At 45.5% G+C, this 24,468-nt stretch overlaps 1 protein-coding gene across 1 annotated transcript in view; it reads right to left on the reverse strand.

Annotated features, from left to right (window-relative positions):
* The window catches only part of LOC130129599 (polycystic kidney disease 1 like 1), a 57,243-nt gene that overhangs the window by 14,856 nt on the left and 17,919 nt on the right, over positions 1–24,468 (reverse strand). Inside the window, exons 18-35 of the mRNA XM_056299193.1 lie at positions 23,305–23,484; positions 23,079–23,156; positions 22,437–22,579; positions 21,885–22,005; positions 21,048–21,171; positions 20,272–20,464; positions 19,526–19,582; positions 18,903–19,259; positions 18,043–18,309; positions 9,490–9,603; positions 8,914–9,065; positions 7,238–7,338; positions 6,538–6,736; positions 6,325–6,408; positions 4,678–4,885; positions 594–700; positions 331–430; positions 77–205 (exon numbers count right to left, since the gene is read on the reverse strand). Coding sequence (XP_056155168.1) covers positions 77–205; positions 331–430; positions 594–700; positions 4,678–4,885; positions 6,325–6,408; positions 6,538–6,736; positions 7,238–7,338; positions 8,914–9,065; positions 9,490–9,603; positions 18,043–18,309; positions 18,903–19,259; positions 19,526–19,582; positions 20,272–20,464; positions 21,048–21,171; positions 21,885–22,005; positions 22,437–22,579; positions 23,079–23,156; positions 23,305–23,484 — 2,714 coding nt within the window. The remainder of the gene's footprint in view (positions 1–76; positions 206–330; positions 431–593; positions 701–4,677; positions 4,886–6,324; positions 6,409–6,537; positions 6,737–7,237; positions 7,339–8,913; positions 9,066–9,489; positions 9,604–18,042; positions 18,310–18,902; positions 19,260–19,525; positions 19,583–20,271; positions 20,465–21,047; positions 21,172–21,884; positions 22,006–22,436; positions 22,580–23,078; positions 23,157–23,304; positions 23,485–24,468) is intronic.

The following is a 24,468-nucleotide window of genomic DNA, read 5'->3' on the forward strand; positions in this document are numbered from 1 at the left end:
TGCAATTTTACACAAGGATAAGCTTATAAAGATTTGTACTCTGTGTGTGTGTACATCCACATGCATGCATATATACCTTGGCAAAACCTAAAGCTTGAGTGCAAACCCTGAGCTGTCTCTCGACACAACCGTCACTCTCGCCAACAGCCAGCCAGCACTGGCCAAGGAAAAGCCAGGATCGCACCTTCCCATGGCCTCGGCTAATCTACATACACATAAGGAAAAGTGTTCTGCCCTGACAGAGCCATGGCTGAAGTGCAAGCAGCAAGATGTGGCTGTGTACACATTAAAAAAATACACAAAAGGTACACAGTAAAGAGATGGTTCTACCTCAGACACTTCCACTCGTTGGAGGTACCATCTTGGAGAGGGTCCTGAGTTGTCATGCCAGAGAAGAATCCCCCACAGTTCACCTAAGCTGTCCGCTGCACTGAGGAGTCAGAGCGAGAATCATGAACTACATCTGGAAGTCTTTGATAATTTGGCATATTTGCAGTGATTTCTATTTGCCAATTGTGGTATAAATATGCTTTTTAGCAACTTATTGAATGTAAAACACTCTCTGGAGCTGAAGAAAATGCTAGAAGTTGTACCTGAGTATGAAAGTGTCTTGAGAGTTCCTCCTGAATATAGGGCATTCTGGGACTTGGAGTTCTCTGGTCTGTGAGACGCCATTCTCCCCATAGAGTACCATGTACACCTGATGAACATATATTTAAAACAAAAATCAAATCTGTGTAATATGTATCCAGACAGACAAAGAGTGGCCTTTGTAATTTGATTACTATAGATAGATAGATAGATAGATAGATAGATAGATAGATAGATAGATAGATAGATAGATAGATAGATAGATAGATAGATAGATAGATAGATAGATAGATAGATAGATAGATAGATAGATAGATAGATAGATAGATAGATAGATAGATAGATAGATAGATAGATAGAACCCAGCCACTGAGGATGCACAAGCCAGTGCATCCTTAGTGCCGGTCCCAAGCCCAGACAAATGGGGAGGGTTGCGTCAGGAAGGGCATCCGGCGTAAAATCTTTGCCAAATAAAATATGCGGATAATAAATAAGATTTCCATACCGGATCGGTCGAGGCCCGGGTTACCAACGACCGCCACTGGTACTGTTAACCAGCAGGGTGCCGGTGGAAACTATGCTACTGTTGGGCAAAGGAGAAGTAGAGGGGGAAAGCATGTCCAGAGGTAGCTAGAGAGGAGGAAGGGTAGGCATGTAGAGGTGAGAGTTGGAACTTTGAATGTTGGCACTATGACTGGTAAAGGGAGAGAGCTGGCTGACATGATGGAAAGAAGAAAGGTAGGCATACTGTGTGCGCAAGAGACCAGGTAGAAGGGGAGTAAGGCCAGGAGTATCGGAGGTGGGTTCAAACTCTTCTACCATGATGCGAATGGGAGGAGAAATGGGGTAGGGGTAATTCTGAAGGAAGAATATGTCAAGAGTGTGCAGGAGGTGAAGAGAGTGTCAGACAGAGTGATGAGTATGAAGCTGGAAATTGAAGGTGTATTGCTGAATGTTATCAGCGCATATGCCCCGCAAGTTGGGTGTGAGATGGAAGAGAAAGAAGAATTCTGGAGTGAGTTGGACAACGTGGTGGAGAGGGTACCCAAGGAGGAGAGAGTGGTGATTGGAGCGGACTTCAATGGACATGTTGGTGAAGGGAACAGAGGTGATGAGGAGGTGATGGGAAGGTATGGAGTCAAGGAGAGAAATGTGGAAGGACAGATGGTGGTGGATTTTGCGAAAAGGATGGAAATGGCTATGGTGAACACATATTTCAGGAAGAGGTAGGAACACAGGGAGACGTACAAGAGCGGAGGAAAGTGCACACAGGTGGACTATATCTTATGTAGAAGGCGCGATCTAAAAGGGATTGGAGACTGCAAGGTGGTGACAGGGGAGAACGTAGCTAGGCAGCATCGGATGGTGGTCTGTAGGATGACTTTGGAGACCAAGAAGAGGAAGCAAGTGAAGACACAGCCGAAGATCAAATGGTGGAAGTTGAAGAAGGAAGACTGTTGTGTGGAGTTCAGGTAGGAGTTAAGACAGGCACTGGGTGGTAGTGAAGAGTTGCCAGATGGCTGGGCAACCACTGCAGAAATAGTGAGGGAGACAGCTAGGAAGGTACTTGGTGTGTCATCAGGACAGAGGAATGACGACAAGGAGACTTGGGGGTGGAATGAGGAAGTACAGCAAAGTATACAGAGGAAAAGGTTGGCAAGGAAGAAGTGGGATAGTCAGTGATATGAAGAAAGTAGACAGGAGTACAAGGAGATACAGCGTAAAGCAAAGAGAGAGGTGACAAAGGCAAAGGAAAAGGCTTATGGTGAGTTGTATGACAGGTTAGACACTAAGGAAGGAGAAAAGGACTTGTATCGATTGGCTAGACAGAGGGACCGAGCTGCAAAGGATGTGCAGCAAGTTAGGGCGATCAAGGATAGAGATGGAAATGTGCTGACAAGCGAGGAGAGTGTGCTGAGAAGGTGGAAGAAGTACTTTGCGGGGCTGATGAATGAAGAAAATGAGAGAGAGAGAGAGAGAGAGAGAGAGAGAGAGAGAGAGAGAGAGAGAGAGAGAGAGAGAGAGAGAGAGAGAGAGAGAGAGAGAGGGTTGGATGATGTAGGGATAGTGAATCAGCAAATTCAGTGGATTAACAAGGAGGAAGTGAGGGCAGCTATGAAGAGGGTGAAGAGTAGGAAGGCAGTTGGTCCTGATGACATACCTGTGGAAGCATGGAGATGTTTAGGAGAGATGGCAGTGGAGTTTTTAACTAGATTGTTTAACACAATCTTGGAAAGTGAGAGGATGCCTGAGGGGTGGAGAAGAAGTATACTGGTACCGATTTTCAAGAACAGGGCGATGTGCAGAACTGTAACAACTACAGAGGTATCAAGTTGATCAGCCACAGCATGAAGATATGGGAAAGAGTAATACAAGCTAGGTTAAGAGGAGAGGTGATGATCAGTGAGCAGCAGTATGGTTTCATGCCACAAAAGAGCAGCACAGATGCGATGTTTGCTTTGAGAATGTTGATTGAGAAGTATAGAGAAGGCCAGAAAGAGTTGCATTGTGTATTTGTAGATTTAGAGAAAGCATACGACAGGGTGCCGAGAGAAGAGGTGTGGTATTGTATGAGGAAGTCAGGAGTTGCAGAGAAGTATGTAGGAGTGGTGCAGGATATGTATGAGGGAAGTATGACAATGGTGAGGTGTGCGGTTGGAATGACAGATGGGTTCAAGGAGGAGGTCGGATTACATCAAGGATCGGCTCTGAGCCCTTTCTTGTTTGCAATGGTGATGGACAGGTTGACGGACAAGATCAGGCAGGAGTCTCCATGGACGATGATGTTCGTGGATGACATTGTGATCTGTAGCGAGAGTAGGGTGCAGGTTGAGGAGAGCCTGGAGAGGTGGAGGTATGCACTGGAGAGAAGAGGAATGAAAGTCAGTAGGAGCAAGACGGAATACCTATGCGTAAATGAGAGGGAGGACAATGGGATGGTCAGGATGCAAGGAGTGGAGGTGACAAAGGCATTTGAGTTTAAATACTTGGGGTCAACTGTCCAAAGTAACGGGGAGTGCAGCAGAGAGGTGAAGAAGAGAGTGCAGGCAGGTTGGAGTGGGTGGAGAATAGTGTCAGGAGTGATTTGCGACAGAAGGGTACCAGCAAGAGTTAAAGGGAAGGTTTACACAAGATGCTTGTGAGACCAGCTATGTTATATGGTTTGGAGACAGTGGCACTGACGAAAAGACAGGAGGCGGAGCTGGAGGTGGTAGAGTTGAAGATGCTAAGATTTTCACTGGGAGTGACGAAGAAGGACAGGATTAGGAACGATTATATTAGAGGGACCGCTCAGGTTGGACGGTTTAGAGACAAAGCAAGAGAGGCAAGATTGAGATGGCTTGGAAATGTGTGGAGGAGAGATGCTGGTTATATTGGGAGAAGGATACTGAATATGAAGCTGCCAGGGAAGAGGAAAAGAGGAAGGCCAAAGAGGAGGTTTATGGATGTGGTGAGGGAAGACATGTGGGTGGCTAGTGTGACAGAGGAAGACGTAGAAGACAGGAAGAAATGGAAACAGATGATCCGCTGTGGCGACCCCTAACGGGAGCAGCCGAAAGTAGTAGCTAGATAGATAGATAGGTAGATAGACAGACCTCCCATCATAGCACAAAAATTAAACCTAAGCATACTCCATGGATCCATCCATGCATCAATCAATAAACCTTTATGATAGGAATAACAGCTGTTTAACCACAGGGTCACTGAACAGACAAACTTATTCTGACTCTTTTTTTTACTACAATTATTTATTACTTGCAGCACCACCCCATAAATGTGCTTGTATTAGCAAATTGGTCAAGCATGTCATACTATATGAAGCCAACATGATGTATGACATTGCTCACAGTTCAGCGGGGCAGACGCCTGCTGTAAACACCACTACAGAAACATAGGTTTGAAAATCCTATAGTAGCTTTTCTTTCAAATCGGTGCCCACACACATTATAAGTGATTGGTATAACCTATGATGGCCAACTTTCAGTTGAAAAACAAAGAGAAGGTCAAATAATTTCCAAAAAGATGTATTCTTAGCAATGGGGATATTAGTACTGGTAAGACTGTACAATGTCATGACAGTCTTACCCTGGCAGTCATGCTGGCAGCAGAGCAAAGCCCGGTGCGGATGGTGACAGTATAGAGGAAGGGGTCTGTTGGACAGTTGTCAGAAAGGTAATGGACCCTCCCATTCTTCTCAGAGACAACGTCAGCTCTCCTACACATCCCCAGTCCCAGGACATACAGGCAAACACACACCACCAGCACACCAACCACTGTCAGATCATTGGCCACGCTGAGGTGATAGAGAGAGAGAGAGACAGAGAGACAGAGAGAGAGACAGAGAGAGAGACAGAGCATGAGGGGAGCACCATGTTGAGACATCTCAATTTTGTGCTTTCTATCTAAACCTAAAACCAGCTCTACACCACTCCATCACCATGTGAGAGGATAATGAGCATGGATACAAAGGCTGTTGTTTTAATTTTAATTTCAATGCCACTTCTATCATCTGATCACTCAACGATGCATTGACATAAGGTCTGGACACACAGAAACTGGATTTTGCACATTGGTATCAGAACTTTAAAACTTGATGTAGAGTTACTGAGGCTTGCATTGGGAGTCTAATTCTACATTGAACTTGATCCAGTTAGAGAATGTATAGAATTCAAGTAAAGAGATGAAAGAAGAGTACAGAAAAGTTATGCAGACACAGATTTCAATAAATGAAGCCACAGGAGATCGCAGAAGCTTATTCAAGGCAAAATGTGGCTGTGGAGTGATGTGATCTAATAAAATCCGTTCCTTAGAATCATATCTCAGAAATCACATTGAAATAAAGTATAACCCTGAACACAGAAGTCAAAAGCTTTATATTCAAGAGTCATTAGTCAACACTACCTACTCAGTCACTTGTAATGACATTATTAAAAAACGGACAGTCAAATGAGCTTCTAATGCATTTTTCCTATGTTACCTATTACCCTGCCTTTCTAAGTGTGGGTATACTTGGATATTTTTTTTCATATGTAAAGGCATGATAGAAAATCCTAAAGCTGTAAAATCTTTAACATTTATATACTGTTTGTCTTTATGCATGCTCAATAATCCATCCATCCATCCATCCATTATCCAAGCCGCTTATCCAAAGTCAGGTCGTGGGATGCTGGAGCCTATCCCAGCAGTCATTGGGCGGAAGACACCCTAGACAGGCCGCCAGTCCATCACAGGACCCACACATTCACATGTAGGGACAATTTAATATGGCTGATTCACCTGACCTACATGTCTTTGGACTGTGGGAGGAAACCGGAGCAGCTGGAGAAAACCCACGCAGACATGGGGAGAACATGCAAATTCCACACAGAGGACGACCTGGGATGACCCCCAAGGTTGGACAACCTCAGAGTTCGAACCCAGGGCCTTCTTACTCTGAGGCGACTGCACTAACCACTATACCATCATACCACCCATGCTCAATAGTCCAGGTAAGAAAATCACAGAAAGTTGAATCAATTCATCTGGACACAACATTTATTGAGAAACGTTTCATAGGTCACTTACGTAGATGAGATTCAATGTTCTGTGATTTATGCAGTTTGTTTTGTGCTTTACAAAGATGTCTGTGCTTTTAGAGAACGTCCCGAGTGGAAGATTCACTGGAAGAACGGTGAGATATTTTGATCAGTATGAATATCCAAAACTGGAAGGAACATGATAGTGCGGAGTCACCTTAAGTACTGATCCAGCCCTGTCGTGTCATTATTGGTCTGGATGTGCTGCCGGATCACAGTCAGTGACCTCAACTGGTTGCAACTGAAAAAGAAAACAAATTACAAAGCATCTTACACACACTTCTTACTTGCAGCATGTGTGTGTTTATGTGCTTTCATGTGTGTGCCCTCACATTGCAATTTACTCAGTGCAACACTCAGTGCAATTTACCTGCAGTTGACTGCTGCACTTGTCTCTCCTTGCTGTGTTGCACAGCCTTGGTCTGTCCAGGTCCCCTGGTGTCCATCCCAAGACAAACACAGGCTCGCCTCAAATGTGAGACTGTAGCTGACCTGTTTACTCTGGTATTTGTGCCTGCTGGGCTTCCCATAGTCCGCATTTAACAGGGCCAGGTAGCCTACACCTGCAACTGGTATCATAGGTATTATCACAGGAATATAAGTGATGCTCTTGCTGAAAATTATCACTGCTAGCTAAATGTTATATTGATATATTCATGTTTAACCTCACATGCAAATGCACTTTGTAAAAGCAGCACAATAATTAGCACATAGGCACTTTAAATGTAATAGCACCAAACAGGGCACCTCAGGGTTCCAATAAGAAATGTATAGATGAGTAGGATATAATGTCTCCTGTATGTGGATTTTTTTGGACTTCGTAAGATTTTTAAATAATGTCTTATTTCACAGCTTCTTGTATGTTTTTAAAAGCTGCACTGAGACAAAATCCATTCAGCTGTGTTGACATGCCACTAAAGTATTGAATCTTGAATTCTGATAAATCCTCCCGTGTTGAACAACAATCTGTTAGCTGGTTCTCCAAAATGATAGCAACATATTTTCTGTGAAGTCAAACTAATAAACACAGAAGAGATTTGGAGCAGAAAAAGGAAAAGTGAGTCTGATACCACTGAGGTAGGATGGAGGCAGTGTGATGTGAATGGTATTAGCCTCCCATTGATATGTCCTTTGGAGATGGTACAAGCTTGGCGTGGGCCTCTCAAACATCCTGGTACAGGGACAGAAACCACTTCTTTGCAGGTCAAAAGTTCACAATACATCCAGTCATAATTACATTATGGCTTCACAGGATAAGAATACAACAGAGATTGCTTGTTTTGGGACACAGGTCAGATTAGATCCTTGTTGTTGTTGTTCGTTAACCTGTCTGCACTTCTTTTCTTTTTTTTGGATTTTTCCTCCTTTTTCTCCCCAATTGTACCCGTCCAATTACCCGACTCTTCTGAGCTCTGCCGATCTCTGCTCCACCCCCTCTGCCAATCCAGGGAGGGCTGCAGACTACAACATACCTCCTCTTATACATGTGGAGTCACCAGCTGCTTCTTTTCACCTGACAGTGAGGAGTTTCACCAGGGGGACGTAGTGTGTGGGAGGATCATGCTATTCCCCCAGTTCCCCCTCCCCTCCCGAACAGGCGCCCCAACTGAACAGAGGAGTTACTAGTGCAGCGACCAGGACACATACCGACATCCGGCTTCCCACCTGCAGACAGCCAGTTGTGTCTGTAGGGATGCCCGACCAAGCCGGAGGTAACACGGGGATTCGAACCGGTGATCCCCATGTTGGTAGGCAACAGAATAGACCGCTACGCTACCCGGACGCCCCTGTCCGCTCTTCTTTTAATTCACATTACACTAACAGACTTCATGAGCTGAATGATGCAGATAAGGTCTTGTAATGGAAAACAATGAATAATGTTAGAAAATACAGTTTTAAATAAGGAGGAATTGTCTGTATTTCCTCTCAGGCTCTTATTTGTTTACCAACCACCTTACTTTGAGGCAGTGGCATATCTGGCATGGAAAGCCTGGTGGGGCACAATCAACTTTGTATGGGCAGTATCCAACTCATCAGTGAAACTAAACACAAACCTACTTGCTCAATGGATCCAAACATAAAGGAACCTCATCAATGAACGAATCACAAATGCACACATTAACGCAACGCAGGAGTTAGCAGAAGTGGAGACAGCTATATGAGTGACATCATCAATAACGGCATTTGATCTCACACAATTGGTATATCACCTTGTTATCGCGTTACAAATCCAGAGTTATCAAGCAGTATATAATCATTGTGGTCTGCAACTGTACTGACACATCCAAAGCAACGTTTCAGAGCAGGGAAACCCATTGCTTTCCAGGCCTTAACCTACAGCTAAAATAAAACGCCTGTTAACAATGCAAAATGGACTCACCAGTGATGTTCATTGCTTGAAAAGAAAAGACACATGGCGATTTCTGATATTTGCTGTACCTGTTTTCAACATGATGTGACTTTGTCCCTTGTGGTTATGTTAGCAATTTAATCATTACAGCTTATGCTACTGATTTACTCATTGTGAGTTTATATTTTAAGTAAATATCACAAATATACATGTAAGATTAAATTAGCAGATGACTATGTAGTTGTGTCATTGATAGACGTTTTGTTGTTATACTACTGCAGTTATTTTCTGTTTACCGGAAGAACATATACATGTTAGCTATTTAGCAGCTATTCAAAGCAATTTACAATGAATATGTATGAATAACTAACTATAAAAGTCACTGTAAGAGTCTACCTGAATAGGAGCATGATGGGAAATGTCTTGGTGGGTGGCGGCATGAATGTTACACTGAGCTGGATGGCCTGTTGCAAGTACTGCTGGGTGATATTGAGGCTGTGGTAGTTTATCTGGCTCCTCAGGAAGATGTACTTATTCATGGAGCTGTTCTATAGCATAGAGAGGTGACTACATGTCATGTCACTGCATTTATTCATTTACCAAGTCCAGCTGAAAAGTTAAAGGACACTTAACAGACACTCAGCATGCAGGGTTTAAAAAATATACAATACCATTTAGGACAAAAAGCTCAATTCTATCAGCTATATGTACTTGCAAACTTATATGTTCAGATATCATTGTTACCCAATCTTCATTCAAAGTTGACAGCTGTTGATGTGAGTAAGGCTTGTCTATGCTAATAATAAAGTATATTACATGTACCCATCCAGAAACATACAGAATTCATTCATTAATTGACTGGTCACTATAATAGCATAACATAAGCATGAAAAATTGTAAGAGCGTGTTCCCAGCAAGGAGAAACGATGGAAAATAACTGCTGAAGTGAAATACATTTTGGAAGCTACATACATTTCTGGGAGGTTGTTGGAATTCAATATTAACTGGCTGAGGGAGAGAGACAAGTGGGATCTTTCTTCGTGTGCTGCATCTGTAGAAACTGAGGTCAACTATTGGACCATTCAACTGCAAGAAAGAGAGAAGGAGATAGAGGCTTATTACATGTAGTATTGACTAAAGTCAAAATGCAAAATCTCTAGAAATGAGCACCGCAAAGGAATTTGCCCCGTGTTTTCCAGGTAAAAATTCTCACATATGCTGCAAATGATTGCCTTTGGAAATTTTGTGTAAAATCACCCCCCCTCCTTTCTCCCCAATTGTACTTGGCCAATTACCCCACTCTTCTGAGCCGTCCTGATCTCTGCTCCACCCCCTCTGCTAATCCGGGGAGGGCTACAGACTACCACATGCCTCCTCTGATTCATGTGGGTTCGCCAGCTGCTTCTTTTCACCTGTCAGTGAGGAGTTTCACCAGGGGGATGTAGCACATGGGAGGATCACGCTATTCCTACCAGTTCCCCCTCCCCCCTGAACAGGTGCCCCAACTGACCAGAGGAGGCGCTACTGCAGCGACCAGGACACATACCCACATCCGGCTTCCCACCCACAGACATGGCCAATTGTGTGTAGGGATGCCTGACCAAGGTAACACAGGGATTTGAACCGGCGATCCCCGTGTTGGTAGGCAATGGAATAGACCGCCATGCCACCCGGACGCCCTGTAAAATCCCTTTTAAAGATAAGTTGAGGACAAGGTATCACACAGCAAGAGACATCAATTTGTGGGCTAACTGTACCTTCAACAAACTAGCTGGTGTTGGCTGGTTGCATATTAAGAAAGAGAAGACTAGGACAGCGCTACAATTTGAACTTTAAATGTTACCACACAGACATTTCAGCAGGGGCGTCAATTCACCAGAAGCCAAGGTATGGCAAAGTCAGATGACGTCACATCTGACATCATGTGACATCAAATCAAGTCCTTCAAATTCTCATTCCATCTCAACCATGTGGCTCTGTGTCGGTAGTTAGCTACAACCATTTATTTCATTTATAAAATCGTCACCCTAATACAGTCAGAGCCTTGATGATGACTGAAGATGGCTACTAAAAATAAAAAATGGTCACCGGTAAATGGACAAAACCCCACTAGAGAAAACCACACAAGTCAACAATTTATTTTTCCAGGATTATCAGTGTTTCAAAATTGCTTTGGAATAAGGCCTGTGGTTATAAATCTATGCCACTGGGAATTCCACCACGTAATATGACTTTCTGATTGGGGGGGTGGTTGCCAAAAAATAGATGAAAAAGTGAGCGAAAATACATGGCCTGCATGAACACTCTATTGTGCTCCTCCGCCTATTTCTGTTACAATTAAGATGTCCAATAACGCGTGCAGATTGTTTTAACATTTTAGCTACAGTTTGTTTACATGAGGCATGCTAATGGCAATTATTATGGAAGTATTTTCCTTTTGCGGTTGCACCCGCAATTAGGTTGCAATATTATTGTTTGCATTAAATAAAGAAAGAACAGTGTAATGTTAGTTTATTGCATCCTCTTGAACATTTTATAGGCGAATAATAGGCTACGTTTTACTTATCAACCTACATTAATTACATAAATAAAAACAAAAGGCCTACTAAAGGTATCCAATTAATTGATTCTGCGAGTTTCTTAAAACATCGTAAACATAGCTTCCTATCAAAATGGAACTACCGTAGCCTATGATCCTATAATCATAAAGAAATACAAACAAGAAATGTTCAAATACATCACGGTAATAAAGCTAGGTCAAAAGCTATGTTGCTATTTGCAAAGTACATTCTCCTTCACCAACTAAAATGGCTACATCAATAATAAACAACATATTATTCTCAGTAATAATATGTATAATTAATACATTATAATAACCAAATCAAAGATGTCCATTTTCAGGATTATGGCTCGCTCTTGGCTGTTTAAAAACTTTCAAGACAACGCAGATATCAGTGGCGTTGCAAGATGGGGGGGGGCAGCCACAGTTTCGCTCGCTCGATTAATTTTTCCAGGAGAGGAGAGAGATTCATGCATTGGAAATAAAAAACACAAAGAAACAAAAATTAAGACTTTCTCATCATTTCATTTCATGTTTTACTGGTCCCTTCTTTTGGGGGAAGCTTGGCTTCTATGAATAATCGTCCATTCAATTAGATTCAAAAAACTTTTTTTCTCGCTGAGGGTAAACTAACCACTAACAACAAATAAGGCCACAACCAACAGCCATGATAAAATTGGCTTACCACTGTTACCTGGCCTCTTTGAACATAATTTTGTGTACCTTATGTTTATAACATGGTATAAGCAAGCACCGGAATACATGAATTGTCAACATTTGGCACTGACACATTTTAGAACTTACTTGCGAAAGAGTCAACAAACGTTCAATCTTATACAGAATACATGTTTCAGACGAGTTGCAGTTTGCGGCTATGGACGCTAGGGGGGCAGCCAAACTACGCCCACGATTCCAACATAGACCCAGGTTATGATATCTAGAGCGAAATTCCTAGGTGGGATTACAGACATTAAAGCTTCTAAGAGTATTACATCTTAGGGTTATATCAGAAGTTCTGATGCAAGTATTTGTGCAAGAGACTCGACGCATTATAGTTATATACCAATGTATTTTTTCTTGCCACATTTATTCAAATTGGTGAAGAATTATACCTTGCAGAGCGCTCACAAGCTCCATTAAATAGACCAAAACCACAACATTTGACCCATACAACAGTCACATATTGAAATACTTTCAAATTTTTCATCTGGCATCGTGCACTGAACCATATCTATACTATCACAATTTCAGAAGAGTCTTGAAATGTGACACTTAACAGCACGAGTTCACTTACATCTTCAGACATATTGTGGGCTTGCAGGAATGAGGAGATGGAGAGATCGAGTCGAGTCAATTCTGTTTACTCGCCACACAAAACAACACCGATACAGCACAATCTCTCGTGACAACAAGCTAAAAACTGGGCTGCCGAAAACATGGTTCCACTTCCTGGGAAAACTCTCAACAGTGCCTACGTCAGCACTCTGAACGTCTGCCTTAAAGGAGCAGCAGCCCCTGGTGAATCTATCCTCAATTGTGTACCATCACACAGCCCCCCCCCCCCCGAATTCACCATCACAAAAAAATGCAAAACAATAATGTGACACGACAGCACCCAGTGCAACACAAACAGCCAACAGGCGAACGAACAGTCCCCAGCGAAACAGTCAACGTCTCAGGGGGTGGACCCGGCGGCCAAAACGGCTGCGCTAAATGGGTATGGGGGCAGGAGCCGGGGACAGAGCTGGAGCCTGGGCAGGGGCCGAGGCTGGGCTGGGGGCCCAACAAGGGGGGTGTCCACGCCGCGAGGGCAGGGCCAGTTCGACCAGCCCACCCAGGTCCAAATGGGCAGGCTTGAGACGGTCCACCGAGACCCGCTCCAGCTTGCCCCCCATGTCCACCACAAAGTTTTAGGCCCCGCTTCCAGAACGCGGAAGGGCCCGTCGTAGGGGGGCTGCAGGGGGGTATGGTGGCTGTCGTGGTGGATGAAAACGTACCTGGCCAATGGCAGATTCTTGGGGACGTAGGACTGAGGGAGGCAGTGGTGAGATGTAGGGATCGGAGCGAAAGCGTTGGCACCGTCCCGGGCCACAGCCCGATGAGAAGCTGCTGACCAGGGGGCCATGGCGTCCGGGAGAAACTCACCCGGGACACACAGCGGTTCGCCGTACACCAGCTCAGCAGACGAGAACTGGAGGTCTTCCTTGGGGGCGGAGCAAAGGCCGAGCATGACCCACGGGAGGCGATCGACCCAGTTGCTGTCCGTGAGGCTGGCACGAAGAGTGGCCTTCATAAACCGATGAAACCGCTCACAGAGTCCGTTGCCTTGCGGGTTGTACGCTGTGGTGCGTTGGAGCTTCACCCCCAGACCCTCTGCGACTGCAGTCCAGAGCTGTGACGTGAACTGCGAGCCCCTATCAGAGGTGAGGTCAGCCGGTGTGCCAAAACGGGCCACCCAGGACTCAATGAACACCCGGGCCACCTCAGTAGACGTGGTCGATGACAGGGGAAGAGCTTCCGGCCACCTGGTGGTCCTGTCCACCATGGTGAGAAGGTGAGTGAACCTGTGGGAGGGGGGCAGGGGGCCCACCAGGTCCACATTCACATGGTCAAAACGCCTCTCGGGCACTGGGAATGGCGCCAAGGGGACTTTGGTATGACGGTGTACTTTAGAATGCTGGCACGTCACGCAGGAGTCAGCCCAGGCCTTGACACCCTTCCTGAGGCCGGGCCAGACGAACTTGGCCCCCACCAGCTTAGTGGCCGCCTTCACACCCGGGTGAGAAAGGCCATGGATAACGTCAAAAACATGGCGCCGCCAGCCGGTGGGCACCATGGGGCGGGGCTGGCCCGTGGCAACGTCACAGAAGAGCGTGGCATTGGCACATCAAACACCACATCCTCCAACCGCAGCCCCGTAGCGGCCGTCCGATAGGCCTGGATGTCCGCGTCAGCGGCTTGGTCTGCAGTCATGGCAGCATAATCGAGTCCCAAGTGAACGGACCCTGCCACCCACCGCCCGGGAGAGGCAGTCAGCGACCAAGTTGTCCTTGCCAGCCACGTGCCAGATGTCCATGGTAAACTCCGAGATGGCAGAGAGCTGACGCTGTTGGCGCCTGGACCACGGCTCGGAGGTCTTGGCCATGCCAAATGTCAGCGGGTTGTGGTCAACGAAGGCAGTGTGAAACGGCGGCCTTCCAACAGGAACCTGAAGTGTTGGGTGGTGAGGAAGGGACCCAGGAGCTCCGGGTCAAAAGTGATGTACTTCCACTCGTTGTCTTTAAGCCATTTGCTAAAGAAGGCAAGGGGCTGCCAGGCGCCGCCCACCCACTGCTCACACACCACCCTAACCGCATAGTCAGAGGCGTCGGTCGTGAGGGCAATCGGGGCAGTGGGGGACGGGAGCGCCAGCAAAGCGGCATTGGCCAGCACAGCCTTGGCGTCGTCAAAAGCTTCGTCCATCCCCAGGGACCAGTCTAACTCGCCCTTGGCTTCCTTGCCCCGCAGGGCCTCGTACAAGGGCTGCATGCGGTGAGCTAGGTGGGGGATGAACCTGTTATAAAAGTTCACCATGCCCAGGAACTCCTGCAGGGACTTCACAGTGCGGGGGCGTGGAAAACCGGCGACGGCGTCCACTCTGGCAGGAAGCGGAACGGCTCCCTGCGGGGAGACGCGGTGGCCGAGGAAGTCGATGGACGACAGGCCAAACTGGCACTTGGCTGGGTTGACTATGAGTCCATGCGCACTGAGCCGCTCGAACAACTGCCGGAGCTGCGCCAGGTGCTCCTCCGCGGACGCGCTGGCCACGAGAATGTCATCCAAGTGAACAAACAAGAACGGCATATCCCGTAGCACAGAGTCCATCAGCCGCTGGAACGTCTGCGCTGCCCCCTTGAGACCGAAGGGCATCCGCAGAAACTCGAAGAGTCCAAATGGCGCGATGACCGCTGTCTTGGGCACGTCCAGAGGGTGGATCGGTACCTGGTGGTAGCCCCGCACCAAATCTACTTTGGAAAAGATGGTGGCCCCCGCCAGGTGGGCGGAGAAGTCCTGTATGTGCGGGACGGGGTCCCGTTCAGGGGTTGTGGCGTTGTTCATGTGACGAAAATCGCCGCCAACCGCTGTGAGCCAAGGCGTTCCATGGAGGCAAACTCCTCCCTGGCGATTGCGAGCTTAGCAGAGCCGAGGCGCCGAGCACGTGCGTAGACCGGGGGGCCGTCGGTGGCAATATGGTGCTCCACGCCATGTTTGGCCACCGCTGATGAGAACGTAGGTGTGTATCTACGGCGGCGAGCATGTTTGCTAGGCCGAGCGTCCCTGCACCTCCCAGTGTGCACGGGTATGTAGCGAAAGAGACAGCATTGATCAAGTGACAGTTCGTAACATCCAACAGCAGCCTCAAGGAGCACAGGAAATCCGCGCCCAGGAGGGGAACCGACACCGCGGCCATAACGGAAGTCCCAGCCGAAACGCCACCCGCCGAAACACACCTCCACATACCTGGTGCCGCAGGTACGTATGGGCGTGCCGTTCGCGGCATCCATCGGGGGGCCTTGTCCGCAGCCGATGCAGGCAGGATGCTACGCTGAGTGCCCGAATCGACCAGCAGCCGCCGGACAGATAAGGCGTCCTTGATAAACAACAGCTTGCTGTTCTCGCCGGCCCTGGCGTTTCCCTGGATGCTGAAGCTGCTTGGCGGGCGACACTGTTTGGCCCTGGCACCAAACCTGTTGCGGTAATAACACAGCCCGCTGTCACGCTGGCGGCGGGCAGCCACCGCAGCCGCGGTGCCCGCTGCGTCCTCCAGAGGTGGGGGCGAGGTCTGGGCGGGGAGCATTGCATGAACGAACTGCTGCCGGTTCGCGAGGAAAATCCTGTCTGCTTCCGCACCCAGAGCGCGGTAGTCTTTGGTGTAGGAGAGGAGGGGGGGGGCTGGCTAGCGCTGTGCGCACAGGCGCTGGGAGCTGCCGTAGAAAAATATGGGTGAAAATGAAGGAGGGATCCGCCGAGCCCAAAACGGCCAACATCTTCTCCAGCAGTTCGGAAGGTTTGCTATCGCCGAGTCCGTCGAGTGACAACAGGCGATCTGCCTTCTCCATCTCCGAGCTGTAAAAGGAATGCCTTGAGTGCGCCGTATTTTCCCACAGCCGCGGGGGCTTCCAGTAGCCCCGTAGCTCGGGCCGTCATCCGGGCATCCAACGCCGCCACCACATGGAAATACCTCGTAACGTCCCGTGTTATTCCTCTCAGCTCGAACTGGGCTTCAATATGCTGAAATCATGGCCGGGGACTGTGCTGCCAAAAATCGGGCAACTTCACCGTTGCTGCTGAGATGCTAGCGCTAACATGAGCAGTACCGTTAGCGTCACTCGGAGCCGGAGCGGTGTCGTCATCGCTTTGGGTCGACATGTTCGTTGTCAACGTGCGGAGTCACCAATGTTGGAGTGCAGGAATGAGGAGACGGAGAGATCAAGTCGAGTCAATTCCGTTTACTCGCCACACAAAACAACACAGATACAGTTACAATCTGTCGTAGCAACATGCTAACAACTGGGCTGCCGAAAACATGGTTCCACTTCCTGGGAAAACTCTCAGCAGTGCCTACGTCAGCACTCTGAACGTCAGCCTTAAAGGAGCAGCAGCCCCTGGTGAATCTGTCCTCAATTGTGTACCACCACAACCAGCATACAGAAATAAAAATAAATCACAGAAAACAAAACCAACTAATTAGGCTACTTCTTACGCACAGTGGTCCAAATCAGCAACACATGCTAGTAGTAGCCTACACACTGCTAGGCACGGCAGCAAACACAGAACAACACAGCAGTATAATAATAGACCACTTTTTCATCTTACCTGTTCGTAGCAATTCCAGTAAAGCAGTGAAACGTCACCCACCGAATAACTTGACATGGCAACAGTTAAATAATCCAATCTTTGCCAAATGAATATGGCTGAACAGTTCACAAATCATCTTTGCCAACTGAACTTGATCAAGGCAACAGTTAAAACAAGTTAGACTATTACTGTTGTCACAACGTGGTCATTCTGTTTCCATAACGAGGCATTCCGCGACTCGTTAGGGATTTTAAGAAGCTCTCCCTTTAAGAGTTTTCATTTAATTTCCAAGTCATCAATTCTGTATGCTACAATTATTAGCTAGCTACACAGTACACATGCTCTTCTTCCTCTGTTTCTGGCGCCCGCGTCAGTTAGCAACACACGTGACACACGCGCAGCGAGAGGGAGAGAGAGGAGAGAGAGAGAGAGAGAGAGAGAGAGAGAGAGAGAGAGAGAGAGAGAGAGAGAGAGAGAGAGAGAGCTACTCTCACTACTGAGTCAGTGACGGAGTTGAGCCGAGTGAGGTGCCGATTCACTCGATTTTATTCTACTTCGTGCAATGAATGATTTTGCTACAGTAATAGGATCATTTAAAACACGGAGAAATGTGTAATTGAAATATATTATTTCACACTGACCAGGCAGCCAAGGTATGGCGGCCATACAATTGCGTTTCAGGCAAGACGCCCTTTTTCAGCATGTATTCTGGTACAGTTCATGTATTCTATCAGTTTTTTTGTTGTTTTTTTTTTACTGGTTGCATATTGCAAACAACTTACTACTCAACACCAGACACATTGACAACATGAAAATGGAGGGGTACAAGAATTCACACCAGTGATTTACACAAAAGAAATGTGATGTATTTTTGTGCCACAAATCACATCCATTTTGAAGCTATCAGTCTATTTCTGTTTGGTGGAGATTTTCACTGTACAACATTATTTTCATGTTTGAAACCCTGAGTTTTAATTGTTAATCGCACTAACATACACCCCAAATACCCCCAAACCACCCAACTAGTTGAAAAACTGTGTTTTTCACTAGAATTGGCATTTAAAATTTGAAAATAAATCCCCCCCATTTTTGCCATCAACTTTCTAATTTTACTAGCCCCACCTCACCTGAGCTTGGGTGTTGGCCCAGAAATAAGGGTTCTGGCTGAAAACACTCAGCTGGCTGAGGACACATGGCTGCTGGTGTTGTCCATTCCCCGTCTCTTCACCATCAGGGCTGAACAGGAGCAGGCGCAGGTATCCCGGCAAGTAGAATGTGGTTAAACTACTGCTGACAATGGTGGAGGTCAGACCTTGGTTTTGGTAGGTGGTATGCAGGGCCATGATACTGGTGTTAATACTGTGCTCCTGAAGCCCACTGAAGAGAAAGTATCTCTGTTAATACAAAACAAAATTATAAGTGAGAGGGAGAGGAAGTGCATTTGTGTGCAACTGCATGTTTGTGTGTAGCAGTCACTGCCGTTTGTGTGTACGTGACACACAGGCACAGTGGCATGGTTGTAGCTAGTGCATGCTTCATCGATGTCTGCTTGCCATTTACTTCTTCCTCTAACTAAAATTGCAACTACTGACTACTCTAAGATCCTTGTATTTTTACCATGGATCTCAGAGCAGGAAGAGGTCTCAGAGAGCCTCCCCCCATCCCACTATGAGTGGACATGCCCTGGGACCCATCAATCCCTGTCCCATCTATGGGTCAAATAGTATGATGACAGGTGGGGCTCTCTATCATCGACAGAAAGCCCACCTGGAGCTGGTCACCCCTAAATAACCATGGCACATCAACCCACTGCTCATGGTTGCCATTGTTGTCCACTGTTGTCACTGCAGAAAAATCCCAAGCTAAAGGAATGGATTGGAACTGAACCAATCTGCACATTTAACATATCAGCATGGGTAGGAGCTTTGTGTGTGTGTGTGTGTGTGTGTGTGTGTCCATGTACACAAACATGTTTATTTTCTCTCACCAAAAGTAGGTCTGCAGCAGTCTGCAGACTGCTGGTTGCAAGTTGTGCCACTTGGTCTGTAAAATATGACTTTCCATATTGGTCAACCTTGGCATGTGTGATATTTTTGCCATTAGATGAATCAGGTGTGAGATAATCGGTCCCAGCTGCTGTCTGTGTTATGTCATCATTATTGAATGTTTCCAGGATGACGACATCAGTAGCGGCCGCAGCCTGCAGGCAATATGACAGCAGTGTGACCAGTGTGTTGACTGTCCCCTGATCAAGGTAGTGCAGGACTGGGACAGCGGGGTCAGCAAATCGCTCCGAAATGGCCTGAATGTAATCGGTCACTTGTTTGGCACTTGATAATGTTACCTAGATAAAGGAAACCCATTGGTCAACCAATTTATTCATCAAATTGTAATTTCAGCAACTAAAAAAATACCATGAAAGGAGAAAATACTGCTCATCTTCATGACAAACTCCGATCCATTCATTTATGGGGCTTGGCTCCTACTGTATGAATGTGTTCCCTTTCATGCACAATGAAGAAAATCAGTGATCATTCACCCATACACATATTTCCAAATGGCAGTATCACATGATACAGGACCGTTGAAAAGAGAGATTTGTTCACCCACCTGCTGAGGGACTTGTACGAGGTCTCTGAGAATACAGATGTGGTCAAACATTGATACCTGGGAATAAAAATAATACAACTGATTTACAGAATGTTGTAAAAGAGTAGATCAGTTTGAAATCCAAAGCCCCTGTGTGTGTGTGTGTGTGTGTGTGTGTGTGTGTGTGTGTGTGTGTGTGTGTGTGTGTGTGTGTGTGTGTGTGTGTATGTGTGTGTGTGTGTGTGTGTGTGTGTGTGTGTTTGAGAGACAGAGAGACACACACACACACACACACACACACACACACACACACACACACACACACACACACACACACACACACACACACACACATACAGAGCGAGAGAGACACATACAGAGAGAGAGACACACAGAGAGACAGAGACAGAGACACAGAGACACAGAGAGAAACACAGAGACACAGAGAGAGCGAGAGACAGACAGACAGACAGACAGACAGACAGACACAGATAGACAGACAGACAGAGAGACACAGATAGACAGACAGACAGAGAAAGAGAGAGTCAAACTCTAGCAACTTGGTGTTACCTAACAACACTAACATACACAGCATACAGAAGTTTATTAATCTTGGCAACACACTTCTCAAACAGATGTCTTATTTTTCCAAACCGATCCATATGTAATATTAAATGCTATGGATATGTCACATCTAAAACATGAATATAATTTCAACATGAATCTTAATATATTCACTGACACATTTAAGCACTACATTTGTGCACCTGGTCAGTGATCTCAAGCTCACACACAGTGGAGATGAGCACGCTGCGTGTTTTCATCTGCACGCGTGTGATGGCAACAGAGTCCAAGCTGAGCCTGTTGAGGATGCTGGAAAGGAGACTGATGTAGTTACAAATCTCCACACTGTTCCCTAACTGGACGAGAGCTGACAGGTTCCTCAGTCCTGACTCTGAACTAGAGAGAGAGAGAGAACGAGAGAGAGAGAGAGAAAGCGAGAGACAGAAAGAGAGAGACAGAAATAGACTGAGAACATATTGTAATACAAAATAATAATCTACACGGTGTAGTAGACCATATTAAAACAATATTTGCACGAGCTGACGTACTTGAACATTTCCTCGAGACAGAAAAAATCTCGTTGCATTCCCAGACACACAGGAGAAAGCTGTTTGTTTAGCATGGGTGGGTGGAGCAGCCTGCTACATGGGTGGGTTTAGGACTATGAAATAAATTGCAAATTGTTCAGACTATGTGAAAGTCAGTTTTGTGTACATGTTTGTCATTGACAACTTGTCTGACATTAGCTTTAACATTCTGACATGGTAAACCTTACCCCATCGTGTCCTCCACATTGGTTGAAACCAATGCTATGAATTATTTGAGAACACCACCTGGTTCATTAATCTGGTTCCATCCCGTAAAATCAAACATGCCTACTTTATCATTAGCCCCTCTAATAAAACACTATATATCATATGTGATATTGGAATTCCCAAAGTGGTGATGACACGGAGACATGGTGATGGATATGTCTTACAGTTCCAGATCTGCTTCGTGAGGAGAGGAGGTTGTTCTGAGGCATGGTTGGACTTGTACCGTGACAGGACAGGGTTTGGTGACAGCTCCAGATCCACTGCTTCTGATCTCTATGTATATGGTTACTATAACAGACATTCACAGTGAATCTGTTCGTTACATAACCATTCGCTTAACGTCCATTCTGCATCCATTTTAGGAGAAGCCTTTTGGAAAGATCTGTGATGATGGTGCATGTTTGTGTTTAAAGCTATCGTCCTGAAGATCATCATTTTTGTTCAGCTTATCAACACCTGCAGTGACACTGGTAACTAAATTGGTGGGTGGCTGCCCTCAAATCCAATGAGATCCACTCAAAACGAAATAGTCCCCACTGATGTTGAGTCAGTACTTTTCCCAGTGATGAAAGAAACCCCAAAACAAAACATGGTGGTACCTGGGTTTTAGTTACTTATGTTGTGGTATCTTTTGGTACGAGCTCGTTCTACCATTTGTGTGTAAGCCACAAGAACTATTTACTTCTTCAAACTCGCTGCTAACCAGCATTTTTCTTCTGCATCCAGCTACTATACACGGAAAACTTAAAATGCTGTGCACCATACTTTTCTTCCCAGTAGTCATACCTGACATTGCTGTTAATAACCATAAAAATTAGTAACTACAAAAGCAGTCATGATTTAGATATTCAAAGAGTAGCTACTGTCTTAAATACTATAGGAAGTTTCAACAGACATTATTATTCATGTAAATCTTAAGGATTTTAACTTTAAGCATGTGTGTGTGTGTGTGTGTGTGTGTGTGTGTGTGTGTGTGTGTGTGTGTGTGTGTGTGTGTGTACCTTTATAGTGGTCATCAGGGTCTCCAGACGGCAGGCTGAAATAGTATTGAAAGTCTCGCCCCTGATACAGGGTCCTACGGGGTTTGTCTCCAATACCGAAGCTGTACTCATACAGTAAATCCTTGAGATACACATGCACACACATGCACGTACATGCACACGCACGCACACATGCACGCACGTACGCACACACGCACACACACATACACTACAGTTTGATAAAGGTATTTACTCTTGGGGTTTTCCCAAGTGTTGGTTGTGTCAAGCAGATGGTTGTGATTTTGGTCTTATTCCTTAGAACAGGACCAATGCATCCCTTGCAAAGTTGTTCTTGCAGTTTAGATCTTTCTTTCTTTTTTTTTATAAAAACAGGCCCTGGTAGGGTAAATAATATTGAGTTAGTACATTAAACAGGGTTGAATAAGCTCCAAAAATGATTTGCCATTACTGTAGTGGGACACATGAGTATGACTTAGTAAGAAAGCATACTTGCGTGAAGGATCACTTGTTTACATTTATGCATACGTGTGTGTGTGTGTGCGTGTGTGATACCTCCTTTCCTGAGGTGCAGAAGATGCTGAAGTGTGTGTGCATCTCCATCCCTTTGCTAGGCTGCACCTGGCAGGTCACTCCTCTTGGAGCAGGGTTAGTTTTCAGGAAGAGCTGTGTTCGGCCCAGAAAGGAATTGTGGGATTCTAAATCCATTTAAAAAAAAACACACACACACACACACACACACACACACACACACACACACACACACACACACACACACACACACACACACACACACACACACACAACATGAAGGAAAAAATTAGTGCCCACCATATTAAGTATTATGGGGATGGGCAACTATTTCTAAAAAAGAACAACTGACAAGCTGACTTAGGACCATCCTTCAACAAACCAAGTGTGCCCACATCTACTGAAAAATGTTGAGATCAATATTCAACACTGAAATGGAAGGAAATGTAATTGCTTTATCATTGTTGTTAACACCTGAATAATTTACTAATCTTAATTAGTACAAGCAAAAAATCCCTCTATAATTTACATGATGATTAAAAGTGACCCTATTAATTAGAAAAGCAGCATACAAAACAAGGGAAAAAGGTGTAGCCATGTGAAATAGTGAAAATAATATCATAAGGGGATGCTGCCCATGAGACATGAATGGAAATGGAGACTTACTGGCAGTGACCTCCATCATGTATCTGCTCCCTGGCTTCAGACTGAAAGGCTTAAAACTGATGAGGGGGGAAGAGGTTCCTGGGTTGAGCGTAGAAAGAGAGAGAGAGGAAGACATAGACAGGCACGTGTATGAATATTTTTGCACATTTGTGTGTGTGTGTGTGTGTGTGTGTGTGTGTGTGTGTGTGTGTGTGTGTGTGTGTGTGTGTGTGTGTGTGTGTGTCACCTGTGTAAGTGTAAGACTCAAACACCCCTGTCTCTACCAGCTCACGTGGCAGGTCAAGTAGGGTCAGCTCTTGGAGCCCTACAGACGGTCTGGGGTCCACCAAGTTACTCCCTTCATTTTCTCCTGGTTCCAGATGTACCTCCGGCTCACCTTTTGGAACAAAACTTTCACCATCCAAACCTGAGAATACATACAAATCACTGCCTGGAAAACTCATAATCATTTCACATAAACCGTTACATACACATACACATACATATATGTGACGCACACAATATGTGGTCACATTTTGTATGCGTTTTATTAAATTCCATTCATGGGAGAATAATAATAATTTGGTTAATATTGATTCACTGTCCCTCCCAGCCAGTAGGGGTCCCTGACTTTGGAACGTACGCAGCATTGGAGTGAATGGTTGTTGCTCGGCGATCGCTAGGGTTCGTCATTCTACTGAGAGCAACGTGTGAAAAACAGCATACGTTTCTCTGTCAACTTATTTCTCCCGTATTACAGGTTAGTGGTGTGCGCAAACATACCAAATGTATTGAATGTGAATTTTGAACCTGTAAACAGGATAATGTGTTAGTCACATAAGTTTTATGCACGTATTAAGCGTATATTTGAAGGTAAACTGCAGTAAACTGCAGTAACGTCGGCAGCGCATGTGTATAATGGCGGAACCATTTTCTCCCTGGACAAATATCCCGATCATTTTTGAGAACCCAGTTAATGGGAAATGTTGTATTGTAATATGCATGTTCACGGTATTTTCATACATATCCTGTTTTAAAATGAAAGAAAAGTTAATGTTGGTTTGCTCTCTGAAATGTTTCATTTAGTATCAATGTAATAATGCATCCTGGCGAGCCGAGCACATTCTTGCAAGGGATTGCATCATCGCGATAGTCTACCCGAGCACGTTAGCAAGCCAATACATTTAAAGCCAATGGAATGCAATGGTTATATTACCAGTATAAAAGGTTCACAGTTTTGAATAACAGTAAAACTATGCAGCACACTGGTAACTGGTCATATTACATGACATTGAGTTATGCCACATCATATTGTTAATACATTATTATGATGCATTAGGTAATGCTGCCATAAATACAATTAGGTCAGGTTGTACTGTAGGGGGTGATCTAATACAGTGTTATAATGATG

This window comes from Lampris incognitus, chromosome 19, assembly GCF_029633865.1.
Source record: "Lampris incognitus isolate fLamInc1 chromosome 19, fLamInc1.hap2, whole genome shotgun sequence".
NCBI classification, from domain to species: Eukaryota; Metazoa; Chordata; class Actinopteri; order Lampriformes; family Lampridae; genus Lampris; species Lampris incognitus.